This window comes from Pseudopipra pipra, chromosome 8, assembly GCF_036250125.1.
Source record: "Pseudopipra pipra isolate bDixPip1 chromosome 8, bDixPip1.hap1, whole genome shotgun sequence".
In the NCBI taxonomy this organism is placed as follows: domain Eukaryota; kingdom Metazoa; phylum Chordata; class Aves; order Passeriformes; family Pipridae; genus Pseudopipra; species Pseudopipra pipra.
This window is the reverse complement of record NC_087556.1, coordinates 437239-456308: the sequence shown is the minus strand read 5'-3', so window position 1 is coordinate 456308 and position 19070 is coordinate 437239. Positions and strand designations below refer to the sequence as shown.

Below are 19070 nucleotides of genomic sequence, written 5' to 3'. Positions count from 1 at the left end.
ATTCCTGGGAATATCAAAGCTAACTCAGTGGTTGTGCTGGGGCTGTGACAAGAAAATGGGGTAAGAACTTAAAATACACTCATTCTTGTTTGAAGTGTGTCTATTAATAGTAACTAAGAGCTAGCAAGCACTAATTTCTTGGCCTTTTTTCCAGAAAAGTTCTTGTTACCTGAGCAATTGCATCCTTGAGTTGATTGTATTTCTCTAGATCAAATCGCGTCTTTTTGGCTCCTTTATGGAAAAATAGTAAGTACTGTCTGTCTCTGGCATCTGGATAAACATATTCCTGAAGAGAAAAATAGGAGAGAAGATATGAATAAAGCCACGCTGGGATGCAACCCAGGATACCAGCAGCACAGGATGGCTCAGGTGTGTTTGGAGAGGATGAGCAGTTTCCAACAGCAAAGGCACAAGGCAGACAGCCTGGCCTGAGCTCACACGGGGTGGGGGTGACCCCTGCCAGCAGCTCAGCCCCCACCCACTCACTCACTCCCCTGCAGCTGGATGGGGGAAGAGGATCCAAAGGGGGGAAAAAAAAAAACCAATAAAAACTTAAGTGTCAAGATAAAGACAGTTCAATAACTGAAGGAAAAAAACCCATAAGAGTGATGCAAAAGTAATCACTTGCCACTTCCTGCCAGCAGATCAATGCCCAGCCAGGCTCTGAGCAACAGCTGCTTTGGAGAAACTCCCCCCACCATTTATAACAAAACATGGTGTTATAGGGCATGGAATACCAGTTTGGTCAGTTTAGGGCAGCTGTCCCAGATGTGTCCCCTCACAGCTCCTCACCCACCTCCAGCCTATTCCCAGGGGTGGGGAATGGGGGCTTGGGAGAGGGTAGATCAAGGAGGAATAAAAACCAGAGAAGGCTTCGGTGCTGTACAAGCACTGCTCAGCAACAGCAAAACCACTGGTGGGTTATCAAGGCTGTCTTGGTCACAAATCCCAAACACAGCCCCATCCCAGCAGCTCTGAAGAACATTAACTGCCCCCCAGCCAGACCCAGCACAGTCAGGCATTTGTTACACTCCAGCAGTGAGGGACCGTCACCTTCCTCCTGTCCCGAACGTGCGAGTCCTTCCATGCAGAGCGAACAAAAACTAACACATTTCAGGGTTCTAACACCAACAGGGTTGTGGGGAGAAAGAGAGGAAAAGGCTATAAATACTGCCCCTGAACTGATGCAGCTAGGAGACCCCGGGACACCACCTGGAACACCCACAGCATCTGTTCTGATGGCCTTGTGACTGTAGAGATTCTTTGAGTCCTCCCTCCCTCATTATTTAGGTGGGATTAGGAAGTGACGAGACAAACCATGTACTAGAAAATCCACACAGAGTCTGTCACAATTACAAGGATCCAGAGAGGAATTCTCCATCTGGATGGGAGGCCAGATCCATGAAAGGCCTAAACAAAAGCATTTCCAACAAGATGCCTGAACCTTGGTCTCTTGAAAAGGGCCAACATGGCATGTCAGAGGGGTGGGCTTCCTTGAAACTCAAGAGGTACCTCATGCACCCATATCTGTCTGTTCTGACCATATCTGTCAGCAGATGAACCTGTATAGCTACAGCAGTCAGTCACCAAACACATAAAAGCATTTTTGGTAAGACAACGAGAAAAGCAAGCAACAATCAGCAGCAGAACACCCCACAACCACACCCCACCAAAAATTAAACAAGCGGCATCTTGGCTCCGACAGGAGAAGGAAGGGGCAAAGCAGCTTCTAACAGGCCCAGTTCTGCTATTTTCCCAGGGAGGAGAGCCCAAAGAAAGCCTTCTACTGCAGGGGCAACGGCAGCACAACAAGTCCTACCTGGCGGGTCATTACGAAATAAGCATACATTGCCATGGCACTACCATAGGTGATGAAATAGGTGACTGGCTCCATAATGTCCCAAGAATATTCCCACCAGGTGAGGCGGGCCAGAATCCCAAACTGAGTGGCCATGTAGGCCAGGCCTCCCCACAACACCAAGGTTGTCCTCTTCTCTGCTTTCCTGCTCAGCTCCATCCTTACCTGCAGGAGACAAACACGCACCTTGTAGTCTCAAAAATAATTGTGTTAATATCGTTAAGAGATAATGTAAAAAACAGTACTTTATATTAATAGTAACTTTAAGTGGTTTGAAACATGACTTGAGTCTACATCATGCAAAAAACCTAAACTTCTTTTCCATCAGTATGTGGCCATCATCCATATTTACTCTGAGTATGCTCTGAATGCCTCACAAAGGTGTTTATTTCTTTATGTCCAGAAATGTTCTGTTGCATTAGCCCCAGTCTTTATTTACTAACAAGTTCATTTCCAATTACTTAAAGCAAAGAAACAGACATGGTTTGGTAAACACTTAGTGCGCCTTCTGCTTCAGTGATCTTTAAACTATCTGAAGCATGGCAGGGACCTAATTAAAACCTTGAAATAAATCAAGGCTGCATTTAGAGAATGAGTAAAACACACTGAGGAACTCCTCACTTTTTCTAGTGGTGCTAGTTGCTCCTTCAGCTGCTCTAGTCTCCCTATCAGCTCCTTCTCTTTGTTCAGCTGGTGCTCCTCGATGCTCAGGGCTGTGTACAACTGCTGAACCAACGTCTTCACGTCATTCAGCGTCGTTGCATTTTCGTGGCTTAAGAGCTCTAGGGAAAAACAGACACTGCTTGACACACATGTACCCACAGGACTTCTCACACACCCTCGAGAAACTGCTCTTAGTTTGCACAGAACTATCTGTTCAACAATGAAGTCTTTGGAAGAGCTCCACCACTCTCAGACAACGCGATTCCTTTAAAAGAAAACCAGGCTTTATTCTTGGATACTCCTAAAAACTTCATAAGGACAAGGAAAAGAAACACATCCTGTTAAGCATGTCAAATATCAACAGCTGCTTCTGATCCATATTTATAGACAGCACAAATGAACAACTAAACTAGTTATGATCCATCACAGCAGCTGTCAAGACAGTCAGAATTCAGCCCACAGACTGTTGGCAGCCCCAGTTATTGATGATGGCAACTGCACACTGAGGGTTAGTGACCCCACAAATGTCTCATGATCATTACTCTGAGTATCAATGTCAAGAACTGTTTCCCAGTATTCTGTGGGCAGTGAATTCTCCCTTCCTAGTGTTTACAAACAGTGGCAGGGCCATGACCCAACAACGCCTTTAACCTTGCATTTCGACACAAAAAGGATTTTTAAAGCATACAAGTTTGTAAAGGAGTTGTGACTAGTGGTACTGGGTTACACACTCCACATGCAAAAAATAAGTTTCAAATTAAAGGAAAAGGATCTTGACATTAGCCAAATAAAGAAATACATTTTTTTAAAAAATAGTTTTGTAGCATCCTTGGGTTTGTATCTGAGGTTATTGTCTCAAAATATGATTTTACCAACTCAGAAAGACATGGGCAGCTTAAGCTTTAAGATCAGCAGCTCTTCAGGGAAAGAAATGACTCAGTTGTCTATGCCAAGGCACACAAAGCACATTTATATCCCCCTTCAGTTAAGGGGTTCCTGTTCCCCTGTGAAGGAAAACCCGTGCTCCTACTGGAGTGACCATCAAAAAGTATTTAAGATGACAGTGCTGTGGCACTTCTGTTCTAAAACACACAAGGTGATCCTGTGAAAATGAAAAAGCAATAGCTGAAAAGTTTAACAGAACTAATCTCAACACCTATTTGAGGGCACATTCACTTTAGAACAAACTAACTATGGAAATCTCTTTGGCAAGTGTATCCTAGGCAATGATTTCCTGCAGCCTTGGTGATCCCAGAGCTCACCTATCAGTGCAAAATGGGTGTATCCTACAAGGGGTGACAGAGCAGAGCAACTCCTTTGTGTGTGTGATATCCAGTGATTCAGCTGTCTGGTCTCAATGGAGAGTTTTCTGTTAAGGTGCTTTTAATGAGACTGGAAAAATCCATCTCTAGTGGAGGTCAGTCTACCCCACACTTAGAGGAGAAACAGCATCTCACCCCATGCTGCACTCCCAATTCCAGGCTCCCAAATATTAGGGACAAAGCTTCCCTGAGTCAGAAATTTCTTTTTTCCCTTGGCAATTTTATGTCATGAACAATAAAATGCTAAAGTACATTTTTACTATTTTCCTTTCCAAAAAGGCCCTTGGAAGCCAACTACACCTACAGAGGAGGAGGGCACATATCAGCAGGTCTGCCCAGGCATCACCCACCCAGGGTGGTCTCAGCCCCAAAAGATGTGCTCAGCCTCCTGATTTCTGAGAGATCAACTTGCTTTAATATGTTGCCTTCTTCAGGCTGGTCAAGATGATTAAATGATCACCGATTTTGCCTTGTGAATGATTCTGTTCATTATCTACTGCTTGCAGAGTGGGAGGCCCAAACATCAGCATTTCTTACAACAGTAACAGAACGAAAATCCCCCACAGCTGTGAGACAAGCAGAGCAGCATTTCCAAAACTGCCCCTTTTGCTGCAGTCCCTCAGAGGTGCAAGACCTGGGTGCTCAGAGAAAGAGTAGAGGGCAGATGAAAGCACCAAGTTCCTGTCTCCACCTGTAATGCTGGAGTGTCTCAAAAGCTTCTTGCAAGTTTTCACATCTTGAAAATTACACACATCCAAAGCATATTATTGAAATGGATTTTCCCATTGATTCAAAACAGGTCGGTTTCCCTTCCTATTTGATTCTTGTTAACACAACTTTGTGAGAGCACGGTCTCATTTATTTGACTGTTTCAAGGTTTATTTGCAATATTCAAAGTATCACACTCAAATGGAAGCAATGTTAACCGTCAGGGGAAACAACAATTTATTCTTCCAAACCAGACAATCTAAGTCTCAATCTAATTCCCATTTTGTATTGTATTCCTTCAGAATTAATTAAATTACTTTTCAGTAATTAAAAAAAATAAATTGAAAGATTTAGAAACTAAAAGGAATTGCATTTCTTTGTTTATCCCTCCTGGGGGGGCCAGGGGCATTGGATTTGAGCAGAACAAATATCTGCTTTTCATCACTGATTATTCAGATATCACTAAATTAGGCACCAAAGGCAGGATCAGAAACTGCAACATTTCCCTTCAGAAATACCACTTCATGTTCCTGAATAAGTTAATAAAGCATGTTGCAATTAAGCAGGGAACTGAACACTGACATTTATTCCTGATGCTTGCCAGAAGCAGGCTGCTTTACCTCTCTTTGGTGGTCTAACATGGTACGTGACATCGTTAATGATCAGCTTGAAGTCATCCAGCAGAAGCAGGTCTATGCCTGTGGAGGAGGCCACACGTGTGCCATCTGCAAGGACAACACAGACCACTTGTTACACAGGAGGAGTAAAGGACTCCAACACCATCCCAAACCCAGCTGTTGGGTTCTATCCTTTCCCATGGACAACAGTTTTCAGCAGGACGGAGGAGATGTGAAACATGGCTCAGTTTTCAGAGCTAAGACAAGATCCTGCTTCCCTTGTACCACCTTTTACACCCAATTCCTTGCAGATCCATTAGAACTTCTAAATAGGTTGCACAGCTTGCACCTTTCCTACTAAACAGGAGGAAAGTCACCAAGAAACACCTCTGTTAGGGCTGATTTCCTTGGCACACTGGACTACACAGGGACAGCTAACAATATTCTTACTCTAGGAAGGGCATTTCTACCTTCTGCTTTTTCACTGAAGTCAAAGAACTTGCCCCCCAGCAAACTTTTACTTCAAAAGCAGCGAGCTGGCTGCAAATAGCAAGTAAATCAATGAGTTTGTAAACACCAGTACCTGCTGAGTAGATTGCAACCCGATCAATGCCTCGGTCCTCTGCCTGCAGCTGTTGTAAGAACACCCCCACAGAGTCCGAGATGGGTTTCAGGGTGAACTGGCAGCGCTCACGTCGGGACGGAAGACTCACGGAAATCACAGGCAACCCGTTTTGGTAAACCACTGTCACTTCTAAAACGTGACAAAAACACAAGGTGGTCATTAAAAATTAACACATCATCTCATAGCAGTTCTCTATTTGCCCCGTGGAGAAAGAGGGAAAGGCAGTCATAAGCTGAATGTAAAGCAGACTAAACTTCTGGTTTTATCAGGATGTGTGTCCATCAAAGACAAACTGAGAGATATCTGAGGTTTTCTCTCCCATTAACTTGGCAGAAAAGTTACTTACTCTAAACTCAGTCACCTTTATACTAAAGGCAACATGATATGTAAAAGTCAAAACATGGCAGCACAGTGTGTTTAGTTTTTGAGAATCAAAACATTTTGGACTATGGAAGACAAAACACTGCAGTTTATCGGGATTTACAGCCCAGGAGACAAAGGCAGACAGACTGTGTACATTAGCAAACATCAACTTTAAATGTTTTTATTCTTGTTTAGTTCTGGTTCCCTCCTCTTTGTCCTGAGGCAACAAATATTTAAGAGAGCAGTCAGGAGCACGAGGTTGTAGGAAGCAGCACTCTGAGTTCAGGCTTCAAGGTCATTTCATCTAAAATTCATGGGATCAATACTCTTTGTACTTCTCGAGACAGACACTACTATTTAGGTGTAGACAGAACGAGATTTTCCCATTTCTTTAGTTCTATCAGGAGCATTTTTCCAAAGCATTCTCAAGGGTTTCAGTGCACCTTTCTAAAATCCATAGTAGTGACCTGTAAGAACTGTAAGCTGGTTATTATTTCACTGTCAGAAAGACAACCCCGCTCCGTGTGCTTCAGGACATCCAGGCACAGAGAAGTTAAAAACGTTTCCAAAGCCCTCTACTCAATCACAGCCAGTCAAAGCTGTCCTCAAGGGTAGTAGTTGCTAAGATATAGCAGAGCACCTAAAAATGATTTGATTTTTATATGTATCTTCATGTAAAAACCTACGGTCTGTTTTGTCGCTCAGAGCGTTTCCACGTCTCCAGGATGGTGCAGTCACACCCACCCACTCTGCATCTGCCTCAGTATTCCCACCTGGTGCAGCTTTGGTCAACTACTTAAACTTATGGATTGACATGCTAAGTCAACTTAAGCAGCTAACACCAAAACTAGTCAGTCAAAGAAGTCAACATGAGAAGAAAGAGAGGTAAATAATGCTATTTTAACTACCAAAGGCAACTACTAAGACAAGTCTTGGAGACACCTTTCCGAAAAGGGAGGCTCGTGGTTGTTGAGAAAGGATGCACCAAGTGCACCTGAACGAAGCCAGAAGAGTTCTCTTGGGCTTCTGAGCTGACTGTGACCCACCTTCATGAACCAAAACAAGCATGAAAAGGGTTTTTCTCTCTTCCAGAGGATTGCCACCCCGAATTCCTTAAGGACTAGGTGGAAGTGACTAAGTATGGACACCTAAAGCATCCTAAGAGGCCCCAGAATTTGCAAACCTATTAATGTCTGTTCTTGGACACCTGCCAGGATTTTAGTAGCTTTAGTGTTTCGAAGCTTAGAGCTCAGAGACAACAGACAGATCTTTCCTGGGAAGAAATAAAGCAAACTGCCAATTTCTTTGGACCGTTAGACAGAATTTCAAGCTCCTTATCAGCAGTTGTTATGACACCAGCTATCAGATTTTTCTGGTTTTTCACTCGAGTATTTGAACAAGAGACTGGTAAGAAATAGATCAGCATTAGCTACACTTGTGATAGCAGGCTCAGAAGGAGCAATCCACATGTTTAGAAGCTTAAAATAGCCACTTAAGTACAGAATTCATTGGTTCTGTGAGCAGCATACGCAACAAACTTGTGCTTACATAACCAGGGAACACACACCTGATTTAAAGCACTGCCTGGGTCACAGGGGCAGTGAGGCAGTTTGCTGCAGAGCACAGGAGATAACAATGTTTGCATGGACGCTTTGCTGTGTATCCCTGTTGCTACCACACCACAACCACAGCTCCAGCACTACCAGCTCTGGAGGAAGTGCCTGCCAGCACCAGCCCTGCTGCTGCATTTTAGGAGTCACCAGCACTGGTAGCACACACAAAGCCTTTCTTGAGGATTTCCAGCTTAGGTGAAGTATTAAAGACCAAATTATTTCCCTTCAAAAGACAGGGTTCACTAAGGCTGAAAATACAGCTGCTTTATGCTTTCCTTGTAGAAGTAATTCTCTAGCTTAATTCACTGGTGGAGAAAGTCCACAATTCCAGTTTGATCCTCTCAGCACCTCCCACACAAGTAACGCTGGTCAGAGTTTTACTGCATTGGAGAGGGAAGAGCTCAGAGGCAAAGAAAGAGAAGAAAGAAATCCAAAGGACGTGTCAATAACACAAACCAAGCAGACAGCAGCAGACAGTGCCAGGAGAAGTTCTAACCAGCCCCTGTGAGAGGGCTGCCTCACTCTGCTCTGCTCCCACAGCCCCGGGCATCACCTGCATCTACTTCACAAGTTACTAAGTGGACAAAGCATTTGGCATCTCGCTAACTACAGAGCTACCACTTGGGCCCATCTTCACTGTTAAGCCAACATTTAAACACGTGGGACAAGTAAAAGAAAGTAACTGTATACAAGTGTGCATTTACAGACACCTACAACCTGGCCAGGAACGCTGCTAATTAAGACCATGGAGAACTTTAAAAGCTTTACACTCTATATTAAGTGTGAGGTTGCTTTGAGGTACAAGTTTCATTCAAGCACCACAAAGGTTTGACTCAATCACGTGTGAACCAGCAACAGGTCAGGGGTATTTTTTTTTTTAAAGACTTTTGGTTTTGCATAAGCAAAAGTATACAAAGAACAGGATTAAGCAATACATGAGGTCAAAACAATGCACAGTAAAGTTATTGGAAGAAATAACAAAAGGAATATTCAAGAAGAGGTAAAATCATACCAGGCACACTGACATCATCCTCCCAACCTTACATGTCCTCTGCACTTCTACCTGTTCAATCCCTCAGGTTTTTATTGGAGCTCTCCACAGCAGTCATGTTCTCTTTGTGTTTGCCCACATCACTGTCCTGGTAGAGGAAGTGACTGTGCTGGAACCCTTAATTTATTAGCTTTCAGGCCTTATGAACAGGCCTTACTGGGGAGAGGATGCAGTCCCTGCTCGTGTCAGCCAGCACAAGTGCCCCAGTCTCCGTGCACAGCATGCCCACGATAAGCAGGCAGCAAGCTCAGAGCTGCTCCTTTCCTCTGTGCGTTCTGGCACACGGGGATTTTTAAAGTTCCACCAGTGCATCCTTTTGCTCTGACAACCTTGCCAAAAAAGCTTAATGTTTGAGCTGTCCCAGAATTTAAATAAAGGAACAACAGTGCCTTGGCTTCACAACTTATTCACTGCAGCAAATGATGCTTTCCACTGGTTCAGCACACAGCTGGTATGAACTGCACTTTTCTTACATAAATGAAGTCAAGAGGGCAGGCAGGGTCACACTGAGTCAGGGTGGAAGGGAACACAGTGGTCATCTGGTCCCACCTCCCTGCTCCAGCAGGGTCATCCCAGAGCACATGGCACAGGATTGTGCCCAGACAGTTCTGGAATACCTCCAGTGAGGGAGAGACTCCACACCCTCTCTGGCCAATCTGTTCAGTGCTCGGTTACTGCACAGTGAAGAAGTTTTTCCTCATGTCCAGGTGGAACTTCCTGGGCATCAGTTTGTGCCCGTTGCCCCTTGTCCCACTGCTCAGCACCACGGAGCAGAGCCTGGCCCATGGTCGGACCCCCTCCCTTCAGGAAGGACATTTACCCTGGAGGGTGAGCATCACACAGAGCTCACAGCTACCTCAGGGACAAGCCTGGCAAAGGGATCCAGACAGCTGCACGCAATTCCGTCTTCCTTTATAAAGCCTGTCCAGTTTTGTACGGACAGTTAGTAGAAAAGTTGACCATTGCCTTAATCCTTCTTGACGCTGTTCTCTCTGTTGCTTCCTTAGCTCCAGACTGGACTGCTGCCAAAAAAGCCTCAACCAGAAAAGGGGGCAGGGAAGGCAACCGAAGTTAGTGAAGCCCGAGCGAGCCCGGAGTCGCTGCACGCGTGTACTCACCATCAGAGGGCACTACGGTACTGCAATACACCACCCGCACGCTCTGCCAAGGAGACAGCCGCTGATGCACCTGGAAAACGCGAGCACAGCAAAAAGGACAAATGTTCAGAGTCTGGCAGGATCGCACCCCAGTGCCACCTCCTGTCCCCCTCCCGCCAGCCCCTTCCCCAGTGCCGGGCGCTTCCTCCCATCCACAGGGGTGGCCACGAACCAGGAGCACTGTCAGGAACAGCCTCTTCTTTTCCCATCTGTCACCCCACAGGGTTTCCCCCCTCAGCCAAGTTCACCTCCACACACCTCACTCTCCACACACGGAGCTGAAAGTGAGAGTCTGTAACAGAACAGCTGTGGTTTGTTTTCCTTAACGCATCGTGTATTTTTAAAGCCGCGTGGTTAATCAGTCTTAAGAAATCAATCTGGTTTACTACACAGACATAAAAGGCAGAAATCACACAAAAGCATAGGTTAAAAAAAGGTTAAAAAAAGAAGTTTTAGCGTAACTGAGGGGATGTTCACAGAGCTGTGGATTAAGAGGTTCATTCTCTTTGGTTGTTTTCCATGCCAACGTGACTTTTTCCTTGTCCTTACACAGGGAAGCCAAACTCTGAGACACAAGTAGTAAACACGCCTGTTCACAGAACAAATTGTTCCAAGATAAAAAGCAATAATTGTAATATTGAGCTATAAAAAACCCCACAACAGCCCAATAAAGGGAGTGCATGAATGGTTTATTTGCTCTGCAATCCTGGCAAGGGACTCATCTGTCCATGAAAATCTGGAATCAGACTGATTTAAAGTCTATCTCTTAGAATAAATTATATTAGTTATATATAATCCTCCCCAACAGCAGAATTTTAACTGGCACAAAAGAGCCCTTTAAAATAAGGCACAAAAGCAGCCCTCACCTGTCTATGGTGGGATGTATTTCAGTGGCTAGCCTCAGGTTTCCCAACAGCTGCACTCCCATTTGGGCATTCCTACGGTCTGGGACATTTTTTTCTTTGCTGATTGCTAAAGCAGAGCTGCCAAACCGACGTTCCTATAAAGGTATCTCACGGGGAGGGCTTGTTTAAGTAAACTTCTATTGAACGTTTGCAAACAAACCCCACGCTGTTGATAATTTCTCTGCCAAATAGTCCAGACCTCTCTATTTTGCAAGGTTGCCTTCAATAGTCTAATTAAAATAAGATTTAACTGCTCCTTTGCTTGCCCTCTGAAGCCTGCTATGCAAATCAAGGATAGTTTCACAACTAATCTTTCTTGAAGGCAGGACCTTTGGCCCTGATGGTCGCTGCACTGTCAGCTTCAGAAATTCACTTTGTGCTTATTTACACTTCATTTCTTTCAGTTTTGACAATGAAAATCAGTCAGGTCATTTTCAATTTTCCTTGACTGCATTTTCAGCTTCCCATGGCTGAGAATCATGAAGTAGCTCACAGGAAAAGAGAACTGGGCATTAAACAGCTCTAACTCAAGTAGGAAGTTGCATGTTTTGGCAAAAGTAATATTTCAAAACCCCCCTGAATGTTGTGAACCAAAAAGCAAACTTGTATTCTTAACATTTGAAAAATAGCAACTGGACTGATAGACACTTGTGTGCTGCTGCTGAGCAACCAGGACCAGCCCCCACCTGAAAAAAACCAGGTTTAAAACTCAAAACTACCTGAGAGAAAACACAGCTACAGTCTCACACGGTGGACAAATCAAGCTCCACTGTCTTGACATCACTATTCTATTATGAAAAAAGTCAGAAGCTTCAATGATCAGAAGCTGCACCACATGCAAGACAAGACTCAGAAACGACTTTTACCTAAGAAGGAGAATTTTAATCCTTCTAAAAATAGTATCAGATACAATAATAAGTGGGCAGAATTCACACAAACCCTCCTGTCAGAGAGCACCACCCCAAAGACTGTTTATGTACCTGTTTTATCCGATCCCATGGCACGGCTGCCACTGATATGTGCTATTCAGTGCTTCACTCTTCCCTTCTACACAGAATTAACTGCCCATTTTTTGAAACACTGCACAGCAAGAGCCTGCCTTTCTACCAGATTTGCACGGCAGCCCAAAAAGCCAGTAGCAGTTTGCAGAAAAATCCTAAACCCCACTAAACCCATTGCAAAATAACCACCTAACTGGAAGATGTTATCAGGCAGCACCTACAAAGACTTCACCTTAAGGCTGTGAGTACCTGACTCTGCTCCAGCCCGCTCCAGAAGCCTCCTGTCCTCATTCAACATGGGCAAGAACACAGGAAAGGGCAAAACAGGTTGAAAACACAGGGCTTGTTAAGTGACTCATCAAAAAGCTGAGGTGTCCCCGGATTTAACCTCTTGAGGTGTCCCTGGATTTAACCACTTGGACAATTCTTGCATCCCAACATGGGCTGAACCCCTCTGTTTCACTAATCCCCCCAGGACTGTGCTGCCAGGATGTTTTACAGGAGAGATGCTGTTAAACTGCATGTATCTGTCACTCCTGCAGCCCTGGACTGTGCAGTGTGATACGTGCTGCTGGTAGAATTTCTTATCTACAAAAACATTCTCCACTGGTCAGAAAAAGGAAAAAAAAAAGAACAAATGAACTCAAACTCAGCAGAGACAGAAATGTCATGATCTGCCAGCCAAGGTTAGCAAGAGTTTAAATAATCATCCATCATTTTTATTCCTGAAGGGAGACTGCTGTTTGAAAACTGAGATGGAGAGATATGTCTGAACCCTTTACCTGATGTCTGCAGTTCAACAGCTTCATGTAGAAATATGGCAGAAAGCTGAGGCCAGGGACTGGAATGGGGCAGAGAGAGGAACTTGTTTCAAGCTTTACTGACCAGATCTCACCATCAGTGAGTCGACAGCTCACCCTTCCCTCGGCAGTGAAGTGTGGAATTAACTACATCCAGGCTTCAGTTCAGACAGACTTGTCCACCACTTCCAAAATAAGTAATACTTGGAGTGTGAAAAGCACCAAAGCCAGACCACCGAAATGAGAAGCTCTAAGCACCAGAATAACTTTCTGGGTCTCAAGAGAACACATTCAGGAATTCACTTTCCACATCCATGGGATCTTTCATTTCTCTGTTATCTGCAGTAAGATGCTCAGGGTTATGCAGCAGCTTTGCTCCCAGAACGATTAAGGGAGCAAGAGGGAAAAAAAAATCCCAGTCCCTTTTCCAAAACTAAAGCTTCCTCCAGCCTTGTCCAAGCCTATATTGGACAACCCAAAGGTAAAAATAATGACATCTCTATAGGTCCTAATGGAGCTTTCTGAATACTACCATGGGTGACAAAATTAATCAAACTCCCACTGGAAAAATCAGCCCTTTAGCTGCCAGTGAGTTCTCTTTGATAGGAAAAGAGGGAGCAATGTGGCAGAGCTCCTGTTCTCCATTTATGCAATTATCAATGATGGAATGGTAACAACTTTGGGAGATCGAGTCTCCAAACCCTAATTAAGATCAGAAAAGAGGCTGTCCAGAAAAAAAACCACCCCAAGCATGAAAAAAGGTGACTATCAATCTAGAACCAAGTAAAAGATGTTGCTACCTCATTAGCCGGAGCACCAGTGCAGCAAAAGCTGCAGAGCTTTTGTGAAAAACAAAGCACTCTCTGTGTAAAAATCTCTCACTACAAGTGAAACCTTTAAGGGACACGTTTGCAAGTGCCAGCAGCAAAATCTATCTTACAAATTAAGAAAAGGCCCTCCTTTAAGTGAGGCTGCCTGAAGTCTGACACGAAGCAGCTCACCTTTTCCAACAAGCACCAGCTATTTTCCTCTATCCTGACTTTCACAGCATGAAACACTGAATGTCCTTCCTGGCTCTAGAAGTGGTTGTTATCCTAAAACCTCCCGGCTGGAATCTCAGTGATGAGAACTGCTGCAAGGTTTCCCAAGCAGCCACAGTAACCAAATTACCCACCTCAAAGAAGAGCTCCATTTATCCATCTTTCCCTCATTTCAGGGCTCCAACTACTTTTGCTCCTGAACTCTGTTACATTTCGGTCTCTCCAAAACAATACTTTGATCCTAAGTCACTGAGTCTCTTTTTGCCCTCCCATTTTCCTTCCCCTTCACACCAGCTATCAGCAAAGCAAAGGAGATACAGAGCAAAAACCATGCCCTGACCAGAAACCTGCTGTCCAAGGGCTGGGATGTGTGACTTATCACCACAGCCAGTATTTTTGCACCAGCACGTAAGCTCTGACTGGATTTAAGTACATTTAACTGTGGTGGATTGACTGGGGCCAGCTGCCCAGCCAGCTGTTCCCTCACTCCTCGGGAGCAGGATGAAAGGATAAAGGCAGGGAGATCATTCACCAGCCCTTGCTGGCATAACAGACTGGACTAAAGGAAAGCTGATTTACGGCCAATTAAAGTAAATAACAACAAGAAACAGACTGAAATTAACACAAATTCCCGCCCTATCCCAACGCTTTATCCAGGATCCAACTCTGTCCAGAGACCCCTCAGCCCCAGACACCCCACACAGCCCTCACAGAGACCCCTCAGCCCCAGACACCCCACACAGCCCTCACAGAGACCCCTCAGCCTCTGATACCCCACACAGCCCTCACAGAGACCCCTCAGCCTCTGATACCCCACACAGCCCTCACAGAGACCCCTCAGCTCCAGACACCCCACACAGCCCTCACAGGGACCCCTCAGCTCCAGACACCCCACACAGCCCTCACAGAGACCCCTCAGCCTCTGATACCCCACACAGCCCTCACAGAGACCTCTCAGACCCTGATACCCCACACAGCCCTCACAGAGACCCCTCAGCCCCAGACATCCCACACAGCCCTTAGAGAGACCTCTCAGTCCCTGATACCCCACACAGTCCCCACAGAGACCCCTCAGCTCCAGACACTCCACACAGCCCTCACAGAGACCCCCTCTGCCTCCAATACCCTACACAGCCCTCACAGAGACCCCTCAGCCCCTCACACCCCACACAGCCCTCACAGAAACCCCTGAGCCCCTGACACCCCACACAATCCCCACAAAGACCCCTACCCCTCAGTCCCACACCCCTCAGCTGTGGGCACCCCACACAGCCCTCACAGAGACCCCTCAGCCCTTGATACCCCACACAGCCCTCACAGAGACCCCTCAGCCCCAGACACCCCACACAGTCCCCAACACCCCACATGGCCCTCACAGAGACCCCCTCCGCCTCCAATACCCTACACAGCCCTCACAGAGACCCCTCAGCCCCTCACACCCCACACAGCCCTCACAAAGACCTCTCAGCCCCTGATACCCCACACAGCCCCCACAGAGACCTGGACACCCACACAGAGATCCCTCAGCCCCAGGCACCCCCACATAGAGACTATTAAATCAAAGTTTGCAAACAAACCCCTTCACCGCGAGGCTCCGAGCACAGGCAGGACCGTCCCAGCCCTCCGACACGAGCGGTGCCCACGGCAGCCCCGGCGGGTCTGAGGGCAGCAGGGGACAGGGGGAAGGTGGTGGCGGCCCCGTGAGGGACAGTGTGAGGGGCAGTGTGAGGGGCAGTGTGAGGGGCAGTGTGAGGGGCAGTGTGAGGGGCAGTGTGAGGGGCAGTGTGAGGGGCAGTGTGAGGGGCAGTGTGAGGGGCAGTGTGAGGGGCAGTGTGAGGGGCAGCGTGAGGGACAGTGTCGCTGCCAGCGCCCGGGCACAGCCCTGCCCATCTCACATTCCTCCGTCAGCATCCTCCTCGGCTTCCTCAGGAACCTCCGAAGGGATAAAAACAGCCTAATCTGGCATCGGAGATCTCTGCCTGCATCTCTCACCCACTACTTCACCACCTCTAACTCTTTCTGAGGTACCTGGACACCGTGACCTGCTTTCCTTTGAAAAAAAAAAAAAAATTTAAAAAAAATTTCTCAATTTCCTTTGAAACTGAGCCCAACCTGACCAGGGAGGATTTGTAACCCTGTATGGAAGGCCTTCTCTCCAACTTTTTGCTACAATCTCTGGATATGTTAACACAGTAAACACTATGTGAAGTATTTCCCTCAAGGCGAACACCTTGCTGCTGTTTGGGAGTCTGGGATGTGATAAAAACATCCTTTCCTCTTGCATGGGTACTGCTCACACTGCATCCTTCCAAACCCCCATGGATTTTGGGAAAGCCCTTGGATGCAGGAGCTGTGCCCTTGCAGTGATGGTAACGAGCCTTATACTCCTGAGCACAGTTCTCTCCAACAAGTCCAAACTGCTGCCTTTTTAAGCCATACAGCTCATCTCCTAGGACCCAAACACTTGTCTGACCAAATCCCACTGCCTTGAACTCATTCCTTTCTCCCTTTGCCAGTACACCCTCACTCACATCCCATACAAGAGGTCAGATTTTTGCCCCAAAAAGAACATTTTGCACCCACCCTCCACAGGGCAGCATTTCATGTGGGTGAAGGCCAAGCAAATGAGAACCTGTCTGAACTGCAGTGCTGTTCTTTGATTTTGTTTTTCTTCTTTGTTTTTAAAATCAGGCTGAGGAGACGGACACAAAAAAAAGGCAATGCCAGCAAGCTGTGGGAAGTGTTATTCTGTATATTTGGAAGCACTTTGTACGACCTACACCTTAGCAAATGGTCTTCCTTTGCCTCAGTTCTCATTCCTGCCTGAATTTTCTCTTCTTCCAGCATTAGTACAAAGCTTCATCACATCTGCTAGGAAGGGAACATAAACAGGAGGTGAGCTATAAATACTCCCTTCTCATCCTGCTTCCTTTGCCCATCTGCCTAAAAAGAAACAGGTAATCCACAGTGTCCAGGAAGAGGAGAGGGTAGAAGGATTAATTCCCTGCAGAAAAGGGAAAAAACAGGGATGAAGTAACTGTGCCTTGTCCTTTGTTGTTCCTTTCTCCCAGGCATTACTGCTGCTGTGGAGGTACTGCAAGGATGAGTTGCAGCAGGAACTGTTGTTGAGCAGGAACATCACTGCATTTGATGGCTTTGACTGAGCCTCTTGGGAACAAGAGAGGGAAGAGAAGGTAATAAAAGGGAAAAAAGTTCAGCTGACACGTTAAGCACACCAGTCAAGCAGTATCTACTGCTTCTAACAGGTGCCTCCCTTACCACGATCCATATCACTTTTTCCTCCAACTAAACAAAACCCCAAACCGAAACCCTCTCTCAGTCTATATTCTTACCTTTATTGCAAGCATGAACAACTTACAGATAATTACACCACTCATAACTTAAAACAGATGATAGCCAGGGAACAGCAGACACCACACTCCTTCTATCCAGCCTTCCACAGTCCTTTCCTACCTCTAGCAGGCTGGAACATCTCCCTGACAGTTTGTGATGCCAGATCACAGTTTCACTGTGAAAATATTTTTGCTTTACTGGAGTAGGATGGTTTGAATTCCGTTTCTCTAATACAATCCTCATGGTTACTGGAAAAAAGAAAAAAGCTGAGGATTTTAATTCCCTCGAATCCTGAAGGCTTGAAAAACAGAAGCCAAACAGAGCACTGTGATGCATTTAAACCTGTGCTGGCTTTGAAACCCGAGAGCTGAATTCCTTTCCCTGACTTCCAGACTTATTATTTGAATCTTCCTATAGCACAGAGGTTTAGAACTCTCTTCTTAAAATTAAAGGGACTGGCAACCACGGCTTAAGAAGAAGGTTGAAGAATGTAGTGAGTTCTGATCTCACTAATTTCGGGGATTTTTGTCTCGTTCAGTCACTCACAGCTGAAAACCACGGAACCAAGAGCGAAGGCATCAGATGGATTCCCCTCAGCATTTCCCCGGGGCAGCTTAGCTGTTGTTTTGTTGCTTGAAGGTTTTTTTTTGTTTGATTTTCTTCCTCTAGCACTTAGCAACCCCATTAGGCAACTCCTTTTGTCTTTGTTACAGCCAGTTTAAAAGAAGAGCTCCTACCCCCTTCTTCTCCCACTGCAAAAAGAGCTTCCCAGTGAGGAAACAGCAGCATACTAACACACCCCTAGCAATTCCAGCATCGAGAATGAAACAATAAGCAGAACTATGAGGTGAGAGTTCCACAAGTGTAAGGAAATTCCTTCTGCCTCGGTGGGTGCTGGGGAGCAGCCAACTCGCACTGGTTTTCCAGGGAAATAAACTCAGAAAGGAGGGAACCTTGCTTTCAGCTCCTGAAAAGACACAGCAGGCTCTTGCAGACTTCGGAGTCGGCGCCAGGATATGATGTACAGCTTGGGAGAAGCTGCAGGCTGAGGTATAGAGAGGTGCAAACTCCTGCAAGCCACAGCAGCCCAGTACATCCCAGCACATCCCAGCACTGGGGGAGTCCTACACCAGTAATTCCCTGCAGGAACGCACAACACAAAAAAAATCTCATCTCTCTGGAAAACCTCGTCTGGGTTTGGTCCAGAAAATGGTGGAACAGGAAGGTAAGTACTCCCAGACAGTAAGAGCCAGTTCTTTTGCACCCACAAAGACACGTCCAGTCAGTCCAAGCACTAAAGACAAAAAGTGGTTACTTCTCTTGGATTATGACCCTTACAGGTTAAGCTTGGAGACTGAATCAGCTTTAGGATTGAATCCTTTATGAGGCACTCAGCAGGGAAGTTTAAGAGTGTTGCCCAGAAGCGTCAGATAAGTTTTATAGATACTTTCATATTCCCAAGTTCAGGTCCTAAGCAAAAAACCTTAAATTTGGCTACAAATACCTGCAGTCAATTAACACCGGCCAGGTTTCTCCAGGAAGAAATACCCAAGTGTGGGACGTTCAGCTTGGCACGATTCCCTGCTTTCTACATTCAGTTTGCATCGATTTGCCACCAGGTGTGATTAGTACAGGAACAATCAATCCTTTTGCTAGTCCCACACACACCTTATGAAGCCCTGGAAGGATCCCCCATTTGATTAAGGGTGGATTGCCTGACATTTTTCCCCTGGATACGCTGCCCACCATCAGGATTGTTACTGAGCCACTCTGGCTTCCAAATCACTGATGTTCCCTGGCAAGTTATCACAGTATGAGAGCATCAGAAGGATATGAGAAAAATTCCAATAAAAAGATAGGAATGTTTTAAAGCCATTAAAGAACACTGTTTCATTGTGCTACCAGAGCACGGATCAAGGATGCTTCACACACAAACTTAATATCCCCACACATTAATGTTTAATATCCTTTGGTTAATGACGTACCTTCAATT

The 19070-nt window shown here is 45.8% G+C and overlaps 1 protein-coding gene across 2 annotated transcripts in view; it reads right to left on the bottom strand.

Moving 5' to 3' along the window:
• Positions 1-19070, bottom strand: part of MCU (mitochondrial calcium uniporter) — an 88743-nt gene that overhangs the window by 2910 nt on the left and 66763 nt on the right. For both annotated transcript variants that reach the window (XM_064662122.1, XM_064662121.1), the window contains exons 2-7: positions 9939-10008; positions 5752-5922; positions 5172-5276; positions 2480-2640; positions 1820-2023; positions 170-286 (exon numbers count right to left, since the gene is read on the bottom strand). In XM_064662122.1, the coding sequence (XP_064518192.1) occupies positions 170-286; positions 1820-2023; positions 2480-2640; positions 5172-5276; positions 5752-5922; positions 9939-10008 (828 nt within the window). The remainder of the gene's footprint in view (positions 1-169; positions 287-1819; positions 2024-2479; positions 2641-5171; positions 5277-5751; positions 5923-9938; positions 10009-19070) is intronic.